Source organism: Pongo abelii, chromosome 7 (assembly GCF_028885655.2).
Source record: "Pongo abelii isolate AG06213 chromosome 7, NHGRI_mPonAbe1-v2.0_pri, whole genome shotgun sequence".
NCBI lineage: Eukaryota > Metazoa > Chordata > Mammalia > Primates > Hominidae > Pongo > Pongo abelii.
This window is the reverse complement of record NC_071992.2, coordinates 135162472-135185869: the sequence shown is the minus strand read 5'-3', so window position 1 is coordinate 135185869 and position 23398 is coordinate 135162472. Positions and strand designations below refer to the sequence as shown.

At 37.2% G+C, this 23398-nt stretch overlaps 1 protein-coding gene across 1 annotated transcript in view; it reads left to right on the top strand.

Annotated features, from left to right (window-relative positions):
• The window catches only part of TNFRSF11B (TNF receptor superfamily member 11b), a 28767-nt gene extending 5703 nt beyond the window's left edge, over positions 1–23064 (top strand). Inside the window, exons 2-5 of the mRNA XM_002819383.4 lie at positions 13344–13713; positions 17704–17895; positions 19902–20126; positions 21858–23064. Of these exons, the coding sequence (XP_002819429.3) occupies positions 13344–13713; positions 17704–17895; positions 19902–20126; positions 21858–22246 (1176 nt within the window). The 3' untranslated portion in view covers positions 22247–23064. The remainder of the gene's footprint in view (positions 1–13343; positions 13714–17703; positions 17896–19901; positions 20127–21857) is intronic.
• The last annotated feature ends 334 nt before the right edge of the window (positions 23065–23398 follow it).

Sequence of the window (23398 nt, the reverse complement as noted above, 5' to 3'; positions counted from 1 at the left end):
GAACAGCAGTAGCAGCCATGTTTAGAAAAGAAAACAAAAATCAAAATAAAACTTAGCAACCCACAATAGCAGGAACTAGTGAATCGGAAATCCTAGGAACATCCGTAAACTATCTATGCGAGAAGAAAGAGTGAGGTATGGCCAACTTGAAATAGATACAAGGACGGTGTTTTTATGTGACATGTAATTAGTTTTTGGAACTCACTACCACAGAATATTTTGGGGTAACTAGCAGAGAAAGTCTAAAAAAAGAATCCTTTTAGACAGTTGTAAGGGATAAGAATAGTGTTACAACACATTAGCCAAGAAACTGAGTGGTACCCACACTCTCTCACATTTACCTGGCCTCTCTAAATGAATGTTCTGAGGCTAGAACAGTCTACAGACACACTAAAATGGTTCCTTCCAGCTACAAGTTGGCATAATTTCCTAGGTGCTTGAGTAGTTTTTTTTCACCCCAATTTCTCAGAGGCACCTGAATCAGCCACACCATAAATGGTTAGAGGATGCAAGAGGAAATGAAATGTAATTCCTAAAGCCCTTCCAAAAAAAGTAATGTGCTGATAATGGCTTTGATTTACCTCTTTATTGTTGTGATTTTTTAAAAAAATTCACCTCTCTAGATTTATAGTCTTAATACCTATTAAAATATTTAATTTCCTTGAAGCCATCTTCTTTAAAAATAAAATGAATAGCTTTAAGATTTGTACTCCAATTCAGACTGGACCTTTTCTATAACAGCCTCTTCAATAATCACTAATAAAATAGGAAAATAGGTGTCGAGATGAATTTAGATTCAAGACAAGACAGTGACTCATCTAAGCTTTGTGGCTGCCTTTAGTAAATCCAATTTTCTTCTCCGGTCTTTGATCCAGAAACCTCAGTTCTCTTGCCATGTAATACTACTTTCTTGTTCCAAAAAAATGATTTCTTTTATTCTTAGAAATATGAATATCAGCACTCTATTCCTTAAAAAATTCTCCTGACCATCAATTTGCATCAATTTCACCACCACCACCATCACCAAAAAATGTAATTTAACAATTCAGTTGTGGGTCAGGTGACAATACTTTTGCAATGGCAGTGGTGAGAGGCAAGAGTTTCTCATTCTGAGACACATTCTTCTTGTCTTTAGCCAACATGCATAGAAGTTATGAATGTGTGTATTTTTCATATTTCATTTAGTTAAAAGCCAGGTTCCAAAGTTCTCAGTTCTATTTAGTCTCTGAGCTCCAATGGGTGACACCACTTCTGTGGGTCTTACTTTCAGCATCTCTAAAATAGAGGTTAGAATAGGTCATATGTGGAAGGTCTGATGTAGTTTAAAGATTTTGCCATCTGAATTAAACACACACACACACACACACACACACACACAATTGTGCATTATTTCCTGCTCAAAACATGCAAATATCAAACAGACTTGTCTATAGAAAACATCATAGGAATGTTTTAAAATATTCTATTTTGTTGCCTTTGTCAAAGTTTATTCTGCCCCATTGGTTCATGTATAAGAAATTCTATTTAAATCAGTGAGACAACAAGATGAAGCAGCTTTTGAAATGTTACCTACCTTTAGGTAGTAGGTAGTATGACTTATATATGTTAGAGTCAAAAGTTATTCTTTTAAGCCAAAAAAGATCTTCTCATTCTGAGACACATTCTTCTTGTCTTTAGCCAATATGCATAGAAGTTATGAATGTGCGTATTTTTCATATCCCATTTAGTTAAAAGCCAGGTTCAAGACATCCCCTCAGGACTTACTGAAGAGATATAATTATGGTCACTTGCAGTCTCCTTAGATGCATTGAGTGGAATTTTCTTTGAATTTGTATTCACAAGGAAGTACTTGACAACTGCACACCATTATTTGGAATAAATGTCAAACCTTCAGGCAGAATAAGCATGATAATGGGTAGGTTGGCATGACCATTAACAACTACACTTGAATAATACACCAGGCTGATAGACATAGACTTCTGCACCCACGCTCTGTTTCCTGTCTCTTCTTTTAATATCCAGTAAAAAATGTAAAAAAAAAAAAACAAAAACAAAAACAAAAAACTAGATTGTGCTAAAATAAATGCCAATAGAAAGCATGAGCAATGTTTATGAGGGTGATGTACTTGTTTGTGCTCTTTGCCAGTTGTTCCCAGTTCTTCTGCCTACCAGAAGCTTGGTGGGATTGTGTATCCTAGCCTCCTGGTGAGGATGGGGTTGGGGAGAATGTGAATAGTTCTGGCCAGTAACTCATGAGTTAAAATGATGTAAGTCACTTACAAATTAGAGCACTTAATAGTCGATGTATACAGCCCTCCCAAAGTTGTTTGTTTTTTCCCTTTTCCTCCTTGACAGCAAATCAGCAATATTTCAGGTATTGGTTGCTATATCATCCTAGGTCCTGGACAGAGGACAATGGTAAGAGTCTTCTGCAGACCAACTAGGGATCCTTTACTATGTCTGAGAAATAAACCTTTGCTGTTTTTAAGCCAGTGAGATGGTTGAAGTTGTTTATTGGCATGACATAAGACCCAACCAGCCTTGACTTATTCAGTAGCCAAATCCCAGTTATATCTGATCATTAAGGGTAAGCAACTGCAAAGAACATTTACAAACCCCAAAAGACTAAATCTGTGATTTTAGATTCTTCAACTCCTTCTTCATCAAAGCTATTGTTAGAAGGATTCATGAAGAAGGATCTCTTCTGTCTTCTGCTGCTGAAACTTTGAAAATTCAAAATTTAGATTACATAAAGGGTTAGCTGGGCTGCAGAGTGGGAAGGTCAACAGGCACCAGTAGACTCCAAATCAAACACCCTATTATGTGACAGTAACCAAACAGGGATCATGCTTTTCATTGCTTCCAGCTGACCCTTCCTTTGTAGAAGTTCAGTTATCTACAACTTTTACCCATTTAAGCCAAGACAAAAGGAGGAAGCCATAAAATAGAAAGATGCTAATCATTTTTAGAATAGGTACTGTATTTGGACCTTACATACCATATTTCACTTAATTTTCACAAAAAGCCTATGATGCAGAGATTAGTATCTCTATCTCAGAGATAAGGAAATTGAGGTTCAGAGAAGATAGGTAACTTTCCCTAATGTTACCCAGCTGAGAAATTTTTCTGCTCTGTACTAGTATATATATATTAGCTGAGTCCAGTAAAAAATACCCATTAATCAGAGGAAACCCTCTGTAGATACCCTGAACCCAAAGTTTTCCACAGGGGTTAAGAGTGCCCAGGATGGGGCTCATGAGGGTCAAATCCTTGGGTGAAGTGATTTTAGTATACTTCTTATCCTTTTTTCAGCTCCTCCTTCAGCTTCAGGTGTTTACCATAATTCTTTTCTTTAGCAATTAAATGCTCTTGCCTTAGTGGACATGAGCCCAGATTCCCTAGGTAACAGAACATAAAACAAAAAACTTTCTGTTTTAGTACCTTTTAGAAAGTGCAATCCTGGGGATGCAGGAATAAGTGTATGATGCGTAACATAGAAAAGGAAGGAGAACAAATTCAAGGGAGCAAATCACTGAGAAGCTACTGCTTAGTATAAATTACAACTGATTCCTCAATCTCATAGGACTAACTTCCAGAGAGGTTGTGTAAAGTACTGTATTTTAGGACAAGAGAGGAAGGGAGAAGCATTTATTCACCAGTATGAGTAGATAGGTGGATGGATGGATGGATGAATAGATGGGTGGGTGGACAGATGGATGGTCAAATAGGTAGGTAGGTAGGTAGATGGATAGATAGATAGTAAATCATATGGAATTTTGTGTTGTAGTTGACCATTTATATGTCTATCTTCTTCATAACTGCAAGCTCCCAGAAGGGAAAAGTCAGTTGTTAAAGGCTTAGGTTCAGACAGGATAGAATTTAAATCCCAGCTTGAATGTGTGCTAGCTCTGACGCCTTTGAAAAGTCACTCAACTTTTTTGAGATTCGGTTTCTTTATATGTAAAATGGGGATAATCATATCTCATTAGAGATGGTTGCAGGGGATGGAATGATAATAGCGTATGAAGAAAGGACTGAGTATAGAGCCCAATATATAATAATATAGTATACTAAGCTATTATTATTTGCCATATCACCCAGGGCTTCCAATATGATGTTTCACACATCATAGACATGCAGTCAATATCTACAGGTTTAGCTTGAATTCTGTTTTAGTCCATTTCTTCTAGTTTCTATTCCATTTCATCACCACATGGCTTTTCGTATCTAACTTTCGCTAGCTGTCCATTGTCATATATTGATTGGGCTTCAATACAGGTCATTTAATAACCAAAAGGATTCATAAGGTAATGTGAGCAATGCATTATCTTCAAAGAAAAGCAACTGTAGAAATAAAATGGAATTTAAATATTGATGTTCAGACTTGGACACGGGGTGAGGAACATCACACACCAGGGCCTGTCATGGGGTTGGGGGAGGGGGAAGGGACAGCATTAGGAGATATACCTAATGTAAATGACAAGTTAATGGGTGCAGCATACCAACATGGCACATGTATACATATGTAACAAACCTGCACGTTGTGCACATATGCAACAAACCTGCATGTTGTGCACATGTACCCTAGAACTTAAAGTATAATTTAAAAATTGATGTTCAAAAACATCTTTCCAGTTCTGGGCCAGAATGCCAGGGATTGTAGCTGGAAGACTCTGAGGCAGTGGTGCTACCCTTGTGCTTATCAGGTGGGCCTGAATGAGATAATTACAATGAAAAATTCGGCCATCCCTGCTGTTGAATTGGCTTTCAAACTTGATGCTAATTCTCAAATCTGATGATTAACAGAAGCCCAAAGGAAGAAATATTAAGATCTGTGAGCCAAAATATGTGCGATTTCCATATATCTTCTTCAGAAAATTTTAAACATATCCCTGCATTACAAGTTCTCTTTTCTCAGAGATTTTCTTGTTGTTTTTTTGTTTTTGTTTTGTGTTTTCTTTTTGCCTTCATTTGTTAATCTGTCAAATATTAATTGTCTATAAAATTCCCCTGAAGAAGCAAAAAACATCATAAGCAAATTCAACCTAACATTTATGATTGATTCCAAACACAAACAAGGTATTGCTAATTAATTCAAAAGCCTTCAGACAACTAAAGGAAACTTCTGAAGGGAACAAAAATTACACTGAAAGTTAAATTTTACCTGAAGACAATTCTTCAGCCTCAAAGGAAGCAAAATTGTGTGGAATTTGGCCCAGTGACTCATCTAATAAATCATAATTGTTTGTGCTTCTTTTCCCCTGTTCACCTAGGAAAGCAGCTGGAAGCAAATCAGGTCTGTATAGATGAACAGATTTAATTTATTTGCCCTTCCTGCCTTACCTAGAGACATAATCCTAGGCCAAACAACTGGCTATTGTGAAAATTATTAAGCAGTGGTAGACTCTCAGGTGGGGAACTGGCAGCAGTAGATAAACCTCTCCCATGAATTGTCTGCTGTTTTCACACATTCACCTTTAAAATGGAAGTTAAGAACAAATGGAACAGTGCATACAAAACACCATGTGAGATGAAAGATGCTTTAAAAAATCTCTTCCTTTAGGCAAATTCTGTCATCACTATCATTTTACAGATGAGAAAACTGCAGGCTTTGTGCTTGTCCTTGCAAATGTATCCTTTACATGATGTATATTTATTTGCATCTGTATAATTCCGATGTTCCTAATGATACACAGTAGATAATATGTCTAATGATTTGAAAAAAGTTAGATATATTGAATACTTGCCATGTGTAAGACACCATGCTAAGCATTTAAGAAATATGGAGACAGATTATTTTCTAGCTGAGCTTTCTAAACAAAGTCATGGAACTGCCTTGAATCATTTGTTCTACACCAAGAAAATGATGCCAATTGGGAAGATACTGAAGCTAATTTTATCAACAAGTCCAATGTGCTTTTTTTCTGGAGACAAGAACAGGGTAGATAATGAACTTATGGCACAATTTAGGTGTATTACTTCATACAGAACAAGAACCTTCAAAATGTCTCCAGAAATGAGTCTGATTTGAAATGTCTTCCACTTCCTACCTCCTGTATAATTAGTTTGTGTAATAATGTCTCATGATAGTCTGACCCTTATTTCTTACCATGTTTGTGTCCCTTCGTTGATTTGAAATATAACAGTTGCAGTGAGGTAGGTAAAAATAAGGCTTATTCTCATTGTAGAGGTGAGATCATGGTTACTAAGTAGTGGTGGAGCTCAATTTGGAATTGTGGTATGCATATTCTAAATGCAGGTTTCCAAGCTGAAAGTGTTTTTTTAATTTATTGACCAAATTGCCAAGCTGTACACTTTTCAGATCTTACCCATTTAACACCCTTTTAATACTTTAAATTCTAGGGTGCATGTGCACAACGTGCAGGTTTGATACATAGGTATACATGTGCCATGTTGGTTTACTGTACCCATCAACTCATCATTTACATTAAGTATTTCTCCTAATGCTATCCGTCCCCGCTCCCCCAACCCCATGACAGGCCCTGGTGTGTGATGTTCCCTGCCCTGTGTCCAAGTGATCTCATTGTTCAATTCTCACCTATGAGTGAGAACATGTGGTGTTTGGTTTCCTGTCCTTGTGATAGTTTGCTGAGAATGATGGTTTCCAGCTTCATCCATGTCCCTGCAAAGGACATGATCTTATCCTTTTTTATGGCTGCATAGTATTCCATAGCATATAGGCACTTAGCACCCTTTTTAGAATTATCTGTGCTATCTCTTTTTTTTAATCCTTTGCTTTTTCATCCTACCTCACCAAATATTTATAAGTCTCAAGGATTAACACTTTTGTCCTTTTTGGCTTGTACACAATTTCTTTGGGTAATGTCACTCCAGTCTCTTTGCTTCTAGAGCAATTTATGTGCTCATAACCATGAAAGCTGTGTCTTCAGCTGCTTTTCTGTCCTGAGTTCCCAACACATACTTTTAATTGTCTACCAGACATCATCACTTGAGTCTCATATAGAAGGCAGATAAATGTTCCAAACCAAATTAATTCTCTTTCTTCATAATTATTGGCTCTTCCTGCTGTCAGTAATTAATGGCAACACCACATACCTACTGGCTAGAGTTCATGGATGTGCTCTTCGATTGCTTCTTAGCACCACCCCCTCCCAATGCAACCAGCCAACATATCATACCTATTCCTTCCTCTCCTTTTCCATTACCAGTGTCCCTCACAATTTCCAACCTGTTTCTCTGTTGAGTCTTTTCTTGCTCTTTCTCCCCTTTTATGCCTCCAATTGTTTTGCAGTGATTTGTGAGTATTTTACATCAGAATGGGTTTTTGGATGCATGCTTACATTAACTTATTCAACTCCACTTAGTCATATTCTCAGAACATAGCAATTGTTTCAGTAAGTGATTGTTGAATGAATAAATGAATTATTTGAGGAATGGAGGAATAGGGGAGAGGAGGTATAATATAAGACTATAAAAAATCAAATAAACTGACCTTCACAGGAAGACAGTTTTTGATAACTTTCATAACTTATACTACAAGAGATCTTTAGTAATTCACCATAGTATATATCCTGGATGTTTCCTTTCTTGGCTAAGACAAACTGTAAACTGACATGGTTTTCAAACTGACCAGAAGTTTAGCTAACTCTGGGTAGTCCTCAAATAGTTCTTTGTGGCAAAGATCATGACGAGGGATCACAAAAGGAACTCCCAAACCAAGTGGTTATTTCAGACTTTGTGTGGGCTTCTTTTAATGAATTTCCATAAATGGAAACCCACTGTGTCACTCATGGTTCTGCATACAGAAAGCAGGCCCAGTAGTATGGGATTGGCTGCATTGCATAATGCAAAAATAAACTTGCTGGACCAAGTGTATTCTTTTGTTTTTTTTAGGAAGATGCATACACCAGTAGAATTCTCTAGTCAAATCAATTGTGATCTGATAAATTTTCAACTCAGTATCTTTGGACAAGAGCTAGTCTTAGCACAAAGAAAAGTCAAGGTCAGTTTATCTGGACTTCAGGAAGGCTGTGATTGATCTCCTAACATTGGTGATCTTCTAACTCTATGCCCTTAAGACTGAATGAAAGCTAAGGACTTTAGGGCTTACTTTTGGACTATGCATGAAGGGAATAGGTAAGGGAAAGCATTTGGTAAATGTTAAAGGATTTGACCAAAAAATTCATTTTATATGGCGCATGCTCTAAGTTTGAATTCTGCCTGCGCTAATTACTATGATGTGAAACAAGTTAATTACCCTGACTCATTTTTATAGTTGGTGGAGACATAATGATAACAATGATTAAACATTCTAAGTAAGTATAAACCAAAATGTTATATATATTGTTTATTCTTCCACTGTCTGGCACAGAGTTGCTTTAATACATGTATGCTTGAATGAAATAGACAAAACAGGTCAGGTGTGGTGGTTCACACCTGTAATCCCAGCACTTTGGAAGGCTGAAGCGGGCAGATCACTTGAGCCCAGAGTTCAAGACCAGCCTGGGCAACATAGCGAGACCCCATCTCAATAAAAATAAAATTGAAATAGACGAAATAAAATTCCATGTTCAAAATACTCCTTTTTTTCTTCTTGCATATACCATTATGATACTTTTCTACTTCTTAAATATGGGGAATTATTAGAAATTTGTATATTTGTGACCAACGCTGAATGATTAATTGCAAAATCAGAGCATTTAATAAAAATTATATACTTATATCTTAAATATTTTATTTTGACTTAAAACATTTAAGTAAACATTCATTCCTCTCTATTTTGAGATACAACCAAACCCCTTCTTAGAGACAGTGTTTGCTAAGTCTCATGCTGCCTTTCTTACAAAACCCTTTTCTGTAAGTATTACCCATCCATTCAGCTTTGGAACTTAAAGATATTTATGAAACTAATTGATTAAATGATCCTTCTAGATGTTTTCCCTGTTTTAACAGTTATCTCACCTATTCCAAATTCTGCAGTAGGTTGTTTTTTCTGTGTTTTATTTTGAGGGTAAGGGAAAGGCTTCATTTTTTTTCAAGTCATTCCAAAGCATTCCATTTACTTTTCATAGAAAAATAATTTTTTTTCACACTCATGTTTGTTGGTTCACATAATAATTGAATTTCCTAATGATAGTTACAACTAGCGTAAACAGATTCAGAACTGACTTTTGTTAAGCATGCAGCTCCACTGGTAGGATCAAACATGAGCTGGCTTGCTAGAGGAAAAACATAACTGACAAGCTGGGACATCAGCTGATTTTACAGAGGGAATGGAAGGCATGGGTGAATCTGAAGAGGGGAGGTTGGTAAAGAGTTCTGCTATAAAGAGGGGTTTCACAAATAAAACAAGGTGGAACAAGAAGTATGAAGGGGATTAGAGCAAGACTTTTTTTCCAAGTTCACTGGGTAATTAAACTATGAAACCAAAGGATAATACAATGATAGAGCTAGAAAAGGCATTAGAGAACAGCGAATTCAACTCACCCACCATCTTCACCCTCTACCATTGTCTGCTAGCATTTGATATGTGAGAAAAGATGCTTACACTTAAAATGCAAAATTCTTTAACATTGCTCAATATTAAAAATTGAAGGCAAGGAGAGGGACAAAGCTAGCTGAGATGAAACCTTAACTGTCCTTTCAAAAAAAGGAATGGAGGCTTCAGGAAGAAATTCTGGACTGATGAGAAGCACTAGATTAGAAGACTTTCAGATTCTCTTAAAGCATAAGTGGTCTATACCAAATGACGGGTAGCCGGGGAATGGGAGGACAACGAAAGAAAGAACACCAAAAAAAAAATCATTTAATTCTTTTTTAAAAGTCAAGCATAAAACAAAAAATAGAGTAGGCTTTTGTTTTGTTTTGTTTTTGTTTTGAGACAGAGTCTCGCTCTGTCGCCAGGCTGGAGTGCAGTGGCGCGATCTCGGAGTACCTTCTTCTACAGACAGCAACTCATGCTTCCGCAGACACACCTATGTATGTGTCCCAGCTTGGGCAGATGCTCATCAAGGGTCTGCATTTTACACAGAAATGAATTTTTAAGGTTTTATTAGGTTTTAAATATTATCAAGTGGCAAAGGAACTGTATCCAATGTTAAGGTGATCTGTCCTGTGGCATCTTTTTCATTGCTTTTCCAAGAAATAAGCAGAAGAAACCGAGAGAAAGGACTGAGATGAAGAGCTCTATTAATCTTGCTCATCCTCTGTCCAGTAACTGAGTCCAGAAATTCTGTGTGGGAATTGGGGCTAACCAAAGATCGAGACCTAAACATCCAATTTTGGCCACACAGAGCCTGTCTTTTTACCAAAGTGGAAAAATCTTCAACTAAAACAGAGGCCCAATTGAACTTGCTGAAAACAAGTTTGTAATTTCTCAAGGCTTTCTCAGTTTTAAAAATATATATGATTATTCCACATGATAGCCTTGGAGAAATTACCTTCATTAACATATTCTCTAATTCTTAAGTTGACCTTATTTCTTCATTTTCTCTGTGGGTTGCTTTCACCTCAACCTACCTGTATCTTTAAGAAAGAGCAACAAATTTCTGAAGCATGGTTTTGGGAAACCAACAATATCATGTCCAAATACCTAGAAAAATATAAATTGCATCAGCGTTCTTGGTCGTATCCGTATTTATACGGCTTCTTCTAATGAAGATCACAGGCACCATCTGTGGAGTTTTCCCATCCTGTTCTCATCATTTTTTGGCAAGAGAGAAGAGTCCGTGTTGATGAACAAATGGGCACACCTGAACCATGCTGAAATGGGAAAGGGAGACCAGTGGGAAGTTCTGCTGGGGAAAACTTCAGGACTCCTACCTACCAGGATGTGACTCACTTAGCAGTGGCACTCAAGATAAAGGAATCCCTCTGGATCTCTAAGCCAGGCCTCTTGAAAGCAAACACAACTCTCAAAAGTGGCTTTCCAGGAAACTGAATGTGAACAGCAAGAGAAAATAGTATTTCTCATTACTTTCACATGTTTTTGCAAGTTGAATCAGGAAATCCTCATTTTATAATATTGGAATTGATTATACATAGGAGCCCTGAATTATGTATCATATATAATTCTCCTATATATATTATAGGAGAATTAATTATAGGAGCCTTGAAAGATGTTCCATTATATATTCAAATGACAAACTAGCAACAAAGTCAGACATGTCATCTTGCTTTCTTGCATTACTTTGATCATTATTTGTAATTATTTGCTGTAATTATTTCTTCACTTATCTGCGTGCTCACTCAAGTATGAACTTGAAGGCAAGGACCATTTACGTTTTATGTATGCCACATGCTAAGTTCCCTCCATGATGCCTGGTACATAGTGGATGCTCAATGAGTGTGTGTTGAATGAAGAAATAGGTTCCATCTATTTCTGAAAGATTCAGAACAAACCAGAGCTGCCACTCACTACTGGCCCATTTCTGTAATCTAGTGTCAACCCACTCCACCTGAGACAATTAAAAGCCTCAGGAAAATTCATGAAGATGCTTTCACTAGAAACTCTCAGGTCAAGGGAATGTCCTGAAAAGACCACTGAAGCAGCTCTGAGCTTGCAGTGAATTTTGCTTATTGTTGGTTGGGAGTTACATTATAGCACTCCCTCTCTTTGAAAATTGTCTCTGTGAAGAGGTCAATGACTGGATGAGATGTTTCATTCTTCTCTTCTGGTTTATCAACTCATATTAGGTCAAATCAGCCCAAACACTTGTCATGTTCCTCTAAGAAGTGAATGAAGTTACTTCAGTTAAAATGTTCAAATGCTTATGAAAAAGGCCATTCTTTATCTTTGCCACCCCTAATTCAAAAGGGTGTGCTGTTTCCCTAGCTTGGCATGCCTTTTCCAGGTCAGGGGGTTCCTGTGAGATTTCCTGAATTCTGCAAAGAGAGTTTGGAAAAAATTATTGTTTGGTTTACCACCTCCCCAAAGCCTGAAAATAGTCAGTGTTGATCCCTGTACCAAAGACAAACAAACCACCCCCTACACACAAATAACACAGTTTCTTCTGAGCGTGTGATTCCTGTAATTAGTGTGAAGAACTACTTCAGTGCTCCCTAGAAGACCTTTGGGGATCTAAAATACAAGATAGAATACCCAGTTGAAACTCTCCTTCCAAGTGGCACCCTTGCCCATGAAATCCTCTTTCCCCTACTGCACAGGCCTCTTCCTGCCGTTATGTATGGAAACTTCTGATCCCTGCCTGCTCCCTGAAATTTATCCCAGTACACCTGAAGAGATGTGGTCGTTTAATTTACTTAATATTGTTTTTAGATGTCATTCACCCATGGGAGTCAAGACTGCTGGTCAATATGATGTTTAGAGAAAATATCAACCTTACATTTGAGGAATCTTTTCGGTGAACTGCAAGCTTATGGCAACAGGGGACATGTCTGACTCACTGGCATATTCCTGGTGCTTGACACCTAGTAGGCATTCAGCCTATATCTGTTGTGTGAATGAGTGATAGGAATGATTGTTGTAATCATATACCTTCACATATCACCAACTCTTCAGTATTTTCTTGGAATCAAAAAGTCTTAGAATAGGAAAACTGAAAGAGGTATCCTTTAGTCCCCAATATGAGCACCCTGCTTAGAAATGTTAATCTCCCTATTTTCCCCTCCATGTTTCCAGGCTGCTTTACCTGCTCTCTCTTTTTTAAAACAATACTTTCGTAGTTTATTATAATGTATTATTTTTACTCCTCTAATTGGATTAACTCCATTAGGGCAGAATTTCTTGCCTATTTTATTCAGAGTTGTATCCCAAGTGCCCAGAACAAAGTCTGGCACATACTAAGGGCTCAGTTAATTATTTGTCAAATGAATAAATGAAGAGATAATTATTTAGTATGCACCCCAGGCGTCAGAAGCACTGCAGGTGTTTTAAATCCCCAGGCCCAATCACACATCCCCACATCAGTGGAATAATACTACTTAAGGATATGAATCCCAAGAATCTACATTTTTAACAGGTGATTTGTGTAGCAGTTCTGAGAACTACCAGTTAATCCAACTCACTCACGTAGAGATAATCCTGCAACCCAAGATGACAAAGTGTCTTTCAGGTCACATGGTAATTCAGCAGTGCATCTAAGTGTTATAGTTCTATTTTGATGGGCTTTCTACTCCAGTCGTCTTTGAGCCTGGATTTTAGTTAACATGTTCACTGCTATCTGCATTCCTGGTCTTTGAATTAAGCTCCTGGAGGCAAAAATTATGGCTTCTAAGCTTACTTTGTGGCAAATCTGATTAGGCTTAAGGTAATACAGGACTTTGAGTCAAATGATACTGTTGCACATAAGAACAACCCTATTTTCATGCTAAGATGCCACTGTGTTCCTTTCTCCTTCTAGTTTCTGGACATCTCCATTAAGTGGACCACCCAGGAAACGTTTCCTCCAAAGTACCTTCATTATGACGAAGAAACCTCTCATCAGCTGTTGTGTGACAAATGTCCTCCTGGTACCTACCTAAAACAACACTGTACAGCGAAGTGGAAGACCGTGTGTGCCCCTTGCCCTGACCACTACTACACAGACAACTGGCACACCAGTGACGAGTGTCTGTACTGCAGCCCCGTGTGCAAGGAGCTGCAGTACGTCAAGCAGGAGTGCAATCGCACCCACAACCGCGTGTGCGAATGCAAGGAAGGGCGCTACCTTGAGATAGAGTTCTGCTTGAAACATAGGAGCTGCCCTCCTGGATTTGGAGTGGTGCAAGCTGGTACGTGTCAATGTACAGCAAAATTAATTAGGATCATGCAAAGTCAGATAATTGTGACAGTTTAGGAGAACACTTTTGTTCTGAGGACATTATAGGATAGCAAATTGCAAAGGTAATGAAACCTGCCAGGTAGGTACTATGTGTCTGGAGTGCTTCCAAAGGACCATTGCTCAGAGGAATACTTTGCCACTATAGTACAATTTAGTGACAAATCTCAAATGCAGCAAATTATTCTCTCATGAGATACATGATGGGTTTTTTTTTTTAAGAAACAAACTCAAGTTGCACTGTTGATTGTTGATCTATACATCTATATTTCACTTCAGCATGGACACCTTCAAACTGCAGTGCTTTTTGACAAACATCAGAAATGTTAATTTATGCCAAGAGAGTAATTATGCTGATATTAATGAGACTCCGGAGTGCTAACAATAAGCAGTTATAATTAATTATGTAAAAAATGAGAATGATGAGGGGAATTGCATTTCATTATTAAAAACAAGGCTAGTTCTTCCTTCAGCATGGGAGCTGAGTGTCTGGGAGGGTAAAGACTATAGCAGCATCTCTTCAATGAGCTTATTCTTTATCTTAGACAAAACAGATTGTCAAGCCAAGAGCAAGCACTTGCCTATAAACAAAGTGCTTTCTCTTTTGCATTTTGAACAGCATAGGTTAGGGCTCATGTGTATTGAATCTTTTAAACCAGTAACCCACATTTTTTTCTGCCACATTTGTGAAGCTTCAGTGCAGTCTATAACTGTTCATAGCTTGAGAAAATTAAGAGTATCCACTTACTTAGGTGGAAGAAGTAATCAGTATAGATTCTGATGACTCAGTTTGAAGCAGTGTTTCTCAACTTCAGCCCTACTGATATTTTAAGAAATATCTGGATTCCTGGGCTGGACTCCTTTTTCTGGGCAGCTGTCCTATGCATTGTAGAATTTTAGCAGCTCCCTGGACTCTAGCCACTAGATACCAATAGCTGTCCTTCCCCCATGTGACAACCAAAAATGTCTTCAGACATTGTCAAATGTCGTCAGGTGGCAAAATCGCTCCTGGTTGAGAACAGGGTCATCAATGCTAAGTATCTGTAACTATTTTAATTCTCAAAACTTGTGATATACAAAGTCTAAATTATTAGATGACCAATACTTTAGGTTTAAAGGCATACAAATGAAACATTCAAAAATCAAAATCTATTCTGTTTCTCAAATAGTGAATCTTATAAAATTAATCACAGAAGATGCAGATTGCATCAGAGTCCCTTAAAATTCCTGTTAGTATGAGTATTTGAGGGAGGAATTGGTGATATTTCCTACTTTCTATTGGATGGTACTTTGAGACTCAAAAGCTAAGCTAAATTGTGTGTGTGTCAGGGTGTGGGGTGTGGAATCCCATCAGATAAAAGCAAATCCATGTAATGCATTCAGTAAGTTGTATATGTAGAAAAATTAAATGTGGGCTATGCAGCTTGGAAACTAGAAAATTTTGAAAACTAATGGAAATCACAAGGATCTTTCTTAAATAAGTATGAAAATCTGTTTGTAGAATGAAGCAAGCAGGCAGCCAGAAGACTCAGAACAAAAGTACACATTTTACTCTGTGTACACTGGCAGCACAGTGGGATTTATTTACCTCTCCCTCCCTAAAAACCCACACAGCGGTTCCTCTTGGGAAATAAGAGGTTTCCAGCCCAAAGAGAAGGAAAGACTATGTGGTGTTACTCTAAAAAGTATTTAATAACCGTTTTGTTGTTGCTGTTGCTGTTTTGAAATCAGATTGTCTCCTCTCCAAATTTTATTTACTTTATTCTGTTAATTGCTGTGGAATTACTTATAGTAAGCATGGTGAATTCTCAACTGTAAAGCCAAATTTCTCCATCATTATAATTTCACATTTTGCCTGGCAGGTTATAATTTTTATATTTCCACTGATAGTAATAAGGTAAAATCATTACTTAGATGGATAGATCTTTTTCATAAAAAGTACCATCAGTTATAAGGAGGGAAGTCATGTTCAGGAAGGTCATTAGATAAAGCTTCTGAATATATTATGAAACATTAGTCTGTCATTCTTAGATTCTTTTTGTTAAATAACTTTAAAAGCTAACTTACCTAAAAGAAATATCTGACACATATGAACTTCTCATTAGGATGCATGAGAAGACCCAAGCCACAGATATGTATCTGAAGAATGACAATTTTCTTAGGCCCAGCACGGTGGCTCACATCTGTAATCTCAAGAGTTTGAGAGGTCAAGGCGGGCGGATCACCTGAGGTCAGGAGTTCAAGACCAGCCTGGCCAACATGATGAAACCCTGCCTCTACTAAAAATACAAAAATTAGCAGGGCGTGGTGGTGCATGCCTGTAACCCTAGGTACTCAGGAGGCTGAGACAGGAGAATCACTTGAACCCTGGAGGCGGAGGTTGTGGTGAGCTGAGATCCCACTACTGCACTCCAGCCTGGGTGACAGAGATGAGACTCCGTCCCCACCGCCGCCCCCACCTTCCCCCCCCAAAAAAAGATTATTCTTCATGCAGAATATATGGCAGTCAACAAAGGGAGACCTTGGTCCAGGTGTCCAAGTCACTTATTTCCAGTAAATTAGCAATGAAAAGAATGCCATGGAATCCCTGCCCAAATACCTCTGCTTATGATATTGTAGAATTTGGTGTAGAGTTGGAGCCCATTTAAGGAGTAGGATGTAGTAGGAAAGTACTAAAAACAAACAAACAAAAAACCATCTTTGCTTTGTAAGGTGGTTCCTGAGATAATGTCAGTGCAACGCTGGAAATAACATTTAATATGTGAAGGTTTTAGGCTGTGTTTTCCCCTCCTGTTCTTTTTTTCTGCCAGCCCTTTGTCATTTTTACAGGTCAATGAATCATGTAGAAAGGAAAGAGACATGAAATGAAACTAGAACCAATTCATTTTGCCCCTTTTTTTATTTTCTGGTTTTGGTAAAAGATACAATGAGGTAGGAGGTTGAGATTTATAAGTGAAGTTTAATAACTTTCTGTAGCTTTTTCTCTTTCATATTTGTTATCTTGCATAAGCCAGAATTGGCCTGTAAAATCTACATTTGGATATTGAAGTCTAAATCTGTTCAACTAGCTTACACTAGATGGAGATATTTTCATATTCAGATACACTGGAATGTACGATCTAGCCATGCGTAATACAGTCAAGTGTTTGAAGGTATTTATTTTTAATAGCGTGTTTAGTTGTGGACTGGTTCAAGTTTTTCTGCCAATGATTTCTTCAAATTTATCAAATATCTTTCCATCATGAAGTAAAATGCCCTTGCAGTCACCCTTCCTGAAGTTTTAATGACTCTGCTCTTTTAAACAGTTTGAGCAAATAGTATATCATCTTCCGTTTACTATGTAGCTTAACTGCAGGCTTACGCTTTTGAATCAGCGGCCAACTTTATTGCCACCTTCAAAAGTTTATTACAATGTTGTAAGTTTTTACTTCTCAAGGTTAGCATACTTATGAGCTGCTTTACAATTAGGATTCAGGAAAGAAAGAACTTCAGTAGGAACTGACTGGAATTTAATGATGCAGCATTCAATGGGTACTAATTTCAAAGAATGATATTACAGCAGACACACAGCAGTTATCTTGATTTTCTAGGAATAATTGTACGAAGAATATGGCTGACAACAAGGCCTTACTGCCACTCAGTGGAGGCTGGACTAATGAACACCCTACCCTTTTTTCCTTTCCTCTCACATTTCATGAGCGTTTTGTAGGTAATGAGAAAACTGACTTGCATTTGTATTACAAGGAGAAGAAACTGCCAAAGGGGATGATGGTGGAAGTTTTGTTCTGTCTAATGAAGTGAAAAATGAAAATGCTAGAGTTTTGTGCAACACAATAGTAGCAGTAAAAACCAAGTGAAAAGTCTTTCCAAAACTGTGTTAAGAGGGCATCTGCTGGGAAAGGATTTGAGGAGAAGGTACTAAATTGCTTGGTATTTTCCGTAGGAACGCCAGAGCGAAATACAGTTTGCAAAAGATGTCCAGATGGATTCTTCTCAAATGAGACGTCATCTAAAGCACCCTGTAGAAAACACGCAAATTGCAGTGTCTTTGGTCTCCTGCTAACTCAGAAAGGAAATGCAACACACGACAATATATGTTCCGGAAACAGTGAATCAACTCAAAAATGTGGAATAGGTAATTACATTCCAAAATATGTCTTTGTACGATTTTGTAGTATCATCTCTCTCTGAGTTGAACACAAGGCCTCCGGCCACATTCTTGGTCAAACTCACATTTTCCCTTTCTTGAATTATAACCAGCTAAGGCTACTCTCGATGCATCACTGCTAAAGCTACAACTCAGAATCTCTCAAAAAGTCATCTTCTCACAAATAACACCTCAAAGCTTGACTTTCTCTCCTTTCACACTGAAATCAAATCTTACCCATAGGCAAAGGGCAGTGTCAAGTTTGCCACTGAGATGAAATTAGGAGAGTCCAAACTGTAGAATTCAAGTTATGTGTTATTACTTTCAAGAATGTCTGCATTATTAGCTAAAGTATAAATTGGCAACTAAGAAGCAAGGTGATATAAACATGATGACAAATTAGGCCAGGCATGGTGGCTCACTCCTATAATCCCAACATTTTAGGGGGCCAAGGTAGGCAGATCACTTGAGGTCAGGAGTTCAAGACCAGCCTGACCAACATGGTGAAACCCCATCTGTACTAAAAATACAAAAATTAGCTGGGCATGGTAGCAGGCACCTGTAGTAGCAGCTACTCGGGGCTGAGGCAGGAGAATCGCTTGAACCCAGGAGACGGAGGTTGCAGTGAGCTGAGATTGTACCACTGCACTCCAGTCTAGGCAACAGAGTGAGATTTCATCACACACACACACACACACACAAATTAGAAATGTGTACTTGGCTTTGTTACCTATGGTATTAGTGCATTTATTGCATGGAACTTCCAAGCTACTCTGGTTGTGTTAAGCTCTTCATTGGGTACAGGTCACTAGTATTAAGTTCAGGTTATTCGAATGCATTCCACGGTAGTGATGACAATTCATCAGGCTAGTGTGTGTGTTCACCTTGTCACTCCCACCACTAGACTAATCTCAGACCTTCACTCAAAGACGCATCACACTAAAGATGATTTGCTTTTTTGTGTTTAATCAAGCAATGGTATAAACCAGCTTGACTCTCCCCAAACAGTTTTTTGTACTACAAAGAAGTTTATGAAGCATAGAAACGTGAATTGATATATATATGAGATTCTAACCCAGTTCTGGCATTTTTTCATTGTGTAATTGAAATCATAGACAAGTTATTTAGCCTTTGTTTTCTTATCTAAAAAAAAAAATGAAGTAAGGGGTATTAAAAGGAATGATCAAATTTTAACATTCTCTTTAATTAATTTAATTCATTTTTAATTTTACTTTTTTTCATTTATTGTGCACTTACTATGTGGCACTGTGCTACAGAGGTTTTAATATTTACAAAAACACTGTGAAAGTTGCTTCAGATGAATATAGGTAGCAGAACGGCAGAACTAGTATTCAAAGCCATGTCTGATGAATCCAAAAACAAACCCCCATTACTCCCATTTTCAGGGACATACTTACTCTACCCAGATGCTCTGGGCTTTGTAATGCCTATGTAAATGACATAGTTTTATGTTTGTTTATTTTCCTATGTAATGTCTACTTATATATCTGTATCTATCTCTTGCCTCGTTTCCAAAGGTAAACTATGTGTCTAAATGTGGGCAAAAAATAACATACTATTCCAAATTACTGTTCAAATTCCTTTAAGTCAGTGATAATTATTTGTTTTGACATTAATCATGAAGTTCCCCATGGGTAGTAGGTAAACCTTTAACAGAATGTTAATATTTATATTCATTATAAGAATTTTTGGCTGTTACTTATTTACAGCAATATTTCATTCTAATTAGACATTTACTAAACTTTCTCTTGAAAACAATGCCCGAAAAAGAACATTAGAAGGCACATAAGCTCAGTTGGTCTCTGCCACTAAGACCAGCCAACAGAAGCTTGATTTTATTCAAACTTTGCATTTCAGCATATTTTATCTTGGAAAATTCAATTGTTTTGGTTTTTTATTTTTGTTTATATTGAATAGACTTTCAGAAATCCAATTGTTGAGTAAATCTTCTTGGTTTTCTAACCTTTCTTTAGATGTTACCCTGTGTGAGGAGGCATTCTTCAGGTTTGCTGTTCCTACAAAGTTTACGCCTAACTGGCTTAGTGTCTTGGTAGACAATTTGCCTGGCACCAAAGTAAACGCAGAGAGTGTAGAGAGGATAAAACGGCAACACAGCTCACAAGAACAGACTTTCCAGCTGCTGAAGTTATGGAAACATCAAAACAAAGACCAAGATATAGTCAAGAAGATCATCCAAGGTATGATAATCTAAAATAAAAAGATCAATCAGAAATCAAAGACACCTATTTATCATAAGCCAAGAACAAGACTGCATGCCTGTTTAGTTGTGTGGATCTTGTTTCCCTGTTGGAATCATTGTTGGAATGAAAAAGTTTCCACTAACTGATAATGTAGATGTGATTCCAAAAACAGTTATACAAGGTTTTGTTCTCACCCCTGCTCCCCAGTTTCCTTGTAAAGTATGTTGAACACTCTAAGAGAAGAGAAATGCATTTGAAGGCAGGACTGTATCTCAGGGAGTCGCTTCCAGATCCCTAAATTCTTCTGTAAGCAGCCCCTCTAGACCACCAAGGAGAAGCTCTATAACCACTTTGTATCTTACATTGCATCTCTACCAAGAAGCTCTGTTGTATTTACTTGGTAATTCTCCCCAGGTAGGCTTTTCGTAGTTTACAAATATTCTCTTATTAATCCTCATGATATGGCCTGTATTAAAATTATTTTAATGGCATATGTTATGAGAATTAATGAGATAAAGTCTGAAAAGTGTTTGAGCCTCTTGTAGGAAAAAGCTAGTTACAGCAAAATATTCTCACATCTTATAAGTTTATATAAAGACTCTCCTTTAGAAATGGTGTGAGAGAGAAACAAAGAGAGATAGGGAGAGAAGTGGGAAAGAATCTGAAGAAAAGGAGTTTCATCCAGTGTGGACTGTAAGCTTTAGGACACATGATGGAAAGAGTTCTGACTTCAATAAGCATTGGGAGGACATGCTAGAAGGAAAAGGAAGAAGGGTTTCCATAATGCAGACAGGGTCAGTGAGAAATTCATTCTGGTCCTCACCAGTAGTTAAATGACTGTATAGTCTTGCACTACCCTAAAAAACTTCAAGTATCTGAAACCGGGGCAACAGATTTTAGGAGATCAACGTCTTTGAGAGCTGAACGCTTTTGTTTATGCAAAGAGTAAACTTTTATTATGTTTTGGGCAAACCAAAAGTATTCTTTGAACGTATAATTAGCCCTGAAGCCAAAAGAAAAGAAAAAATCAGAGACCGTTAGAATTGGAAGCAACCAAATTCCCTATTTTATAAATGAGGACATTTTTACCCAGAAAGATGAACCGATTTGCCTTAGGGCTCACAGATACTAAATGACTCATGTCATTAATAGAAATGTTAGTTCCTCCCTCTTAGGTTTGTACCCTAGCTTATTACTGAAATATTCTCTAGGCTGTGTGTCTCCTTTAGTCCCTTGACCTCATGTCTTTGGGTTTTCAGATATCCTCCTCAAGGAGGTAGTCCTCTGGTGCTATGTGTATTCTTTAAAGGCTAGTTACAGCAATGAACTTAACAACTAGCGCCTACTAATGAAACTTTGTATTACAAAGTAGCTAACTTGAATACTTTCCTTTTTTTCTGAAATGTTATGGTTTTAATTTCTCAAACTTTTTCTTAGAAAACAGAGTGATGTGTCTTATTTTCTACTGTTAATTTTCAAAATTAGGGGCTTCTTCGAAAGTTTTGTTGGATGCCAAAAATATATAGCATATTATCTTATTATAACAAAAAATATTTATCTCAGTTCTTAGAAATAAATGGTGTCACTTAACTCCCTCTCAAAAGAAAAGGTTATCATTGAAATATAATTATGAAATTCTGAGAGAACCTTTTGCCTCACGCTTGTTTTATGATGGCATTGGATGAATATAAATGATGTGAACACTTATCTGGGCTTTGCTTTATGCAGATATTGACCTCTGTGAAAACAGCGTGCAGCGGCACATTGGACATGCTAACCTCACCTTCGAGCAGCTTCGTAGCTTGATGGAAAGCTTACCGGGAAAGAAAGTGGGAGCAGAAGACATTGAAAAGACAACAAAGGCATGCAAACCAAGTGACCAGATCCTGAAGCTGCTCAGTTTGTGGAGAATAAAAAATGGCGACCAAGACACCTTGAAGGGCCTAATGCACGCACTAAAGCACTCGAAGACGTATCACTTTCCCAAAACTGTCACTCAGAGTCTAAAGAAGACCATCAGGTTCCTTCACAGCTTCACAATGTACAAATTGTATCAGAAGTTATTTTTAGAAATGATAGGTAACCAGGTCCAATCAGTAAAAATAAGCTGCTTATAACTGGAAATCACCATTGAGCTGTTTCCTCACAATTGGCGAGATCCCATGGATGAGTAAACTGTTTCTCAGGCACTTGAGGCGTTCAGTGATATCTTTCTTATTACCAATGACTAATTTTGCCACAGGGTACTAAAAGAAACTATGATGTGGAGCAAGAACTAACATCTCCTTCAATAAACCCCAAATGGTTAATCCAACTGTCAGATCTGGTCCGTTATCTACTGACTATATTTTCCCTTATTACTGCTTGCAGTAATTCAATTGGAAATTAAAAAAAAAAAAAACTAGACTCCATTGTGCCTTACTAAATATGGGAATGTCTAACTTAAATAGCTTTGAGATTTCAGCTATGCTAGAGGCTTTTATTAGAAAGCCATATTTTTTTCTGTAAAAGTTACTAATATATCTGTAACACTATTACAGTATTGCTATTTATATTCATTCAGATATAAGATTTGTACATATTATCATCCTATAAAGAAATGGTATGACTTAATTTTAGAAAGAAAATTATATTCTGTTTATTATGACAAATGAAAGAGAAAATATATATTTTTAATGGAAAGTTTGTAGCATTTTTCTAATAGGTACTGCCATTTTTTTCTGTGTGGAGTATTTTTATAATTTTATCTGTGTAAGCGGTAATATCATTTTATAGAAAATGCATTATTTAGTCAATTGTTTAATGTTGAAAACGTATGAAGTATAAATTATCTGAATATTAGATGCTCTGAGAAATTGAATGTACCTTATTTAAAAGATTTTGTGGTTTTATAACTATATAAATGACATTATTAAAGTTTTCAAATTATTTTTTATTGCTTTTTCTGTTGCTTTTATTTGAATGGGACATTAATGGGTCTGAGCTTTCATAATTTCCCTGTTATCACCAGGAACATCTGGGAAGTGTTAAAAATGCAGATTCCTGGACCAATTTGTTGAAAAACTCCGGCAATGAGCAGAAACTTGCATTTTTAACAAGTTCCAAAGTAATTCGTATTACACTAAGATTGGAGAACTTCTGAAGTCATCCTTAGATTACAGATAGTGCAAGCCACTTATAACTGCTGCCACTAACCCTGAGACACCAAGCTACATAAGCTATTTTGGTAGCAAATAAGAGAAACTAACACTATTACATTTAAGAAAAAT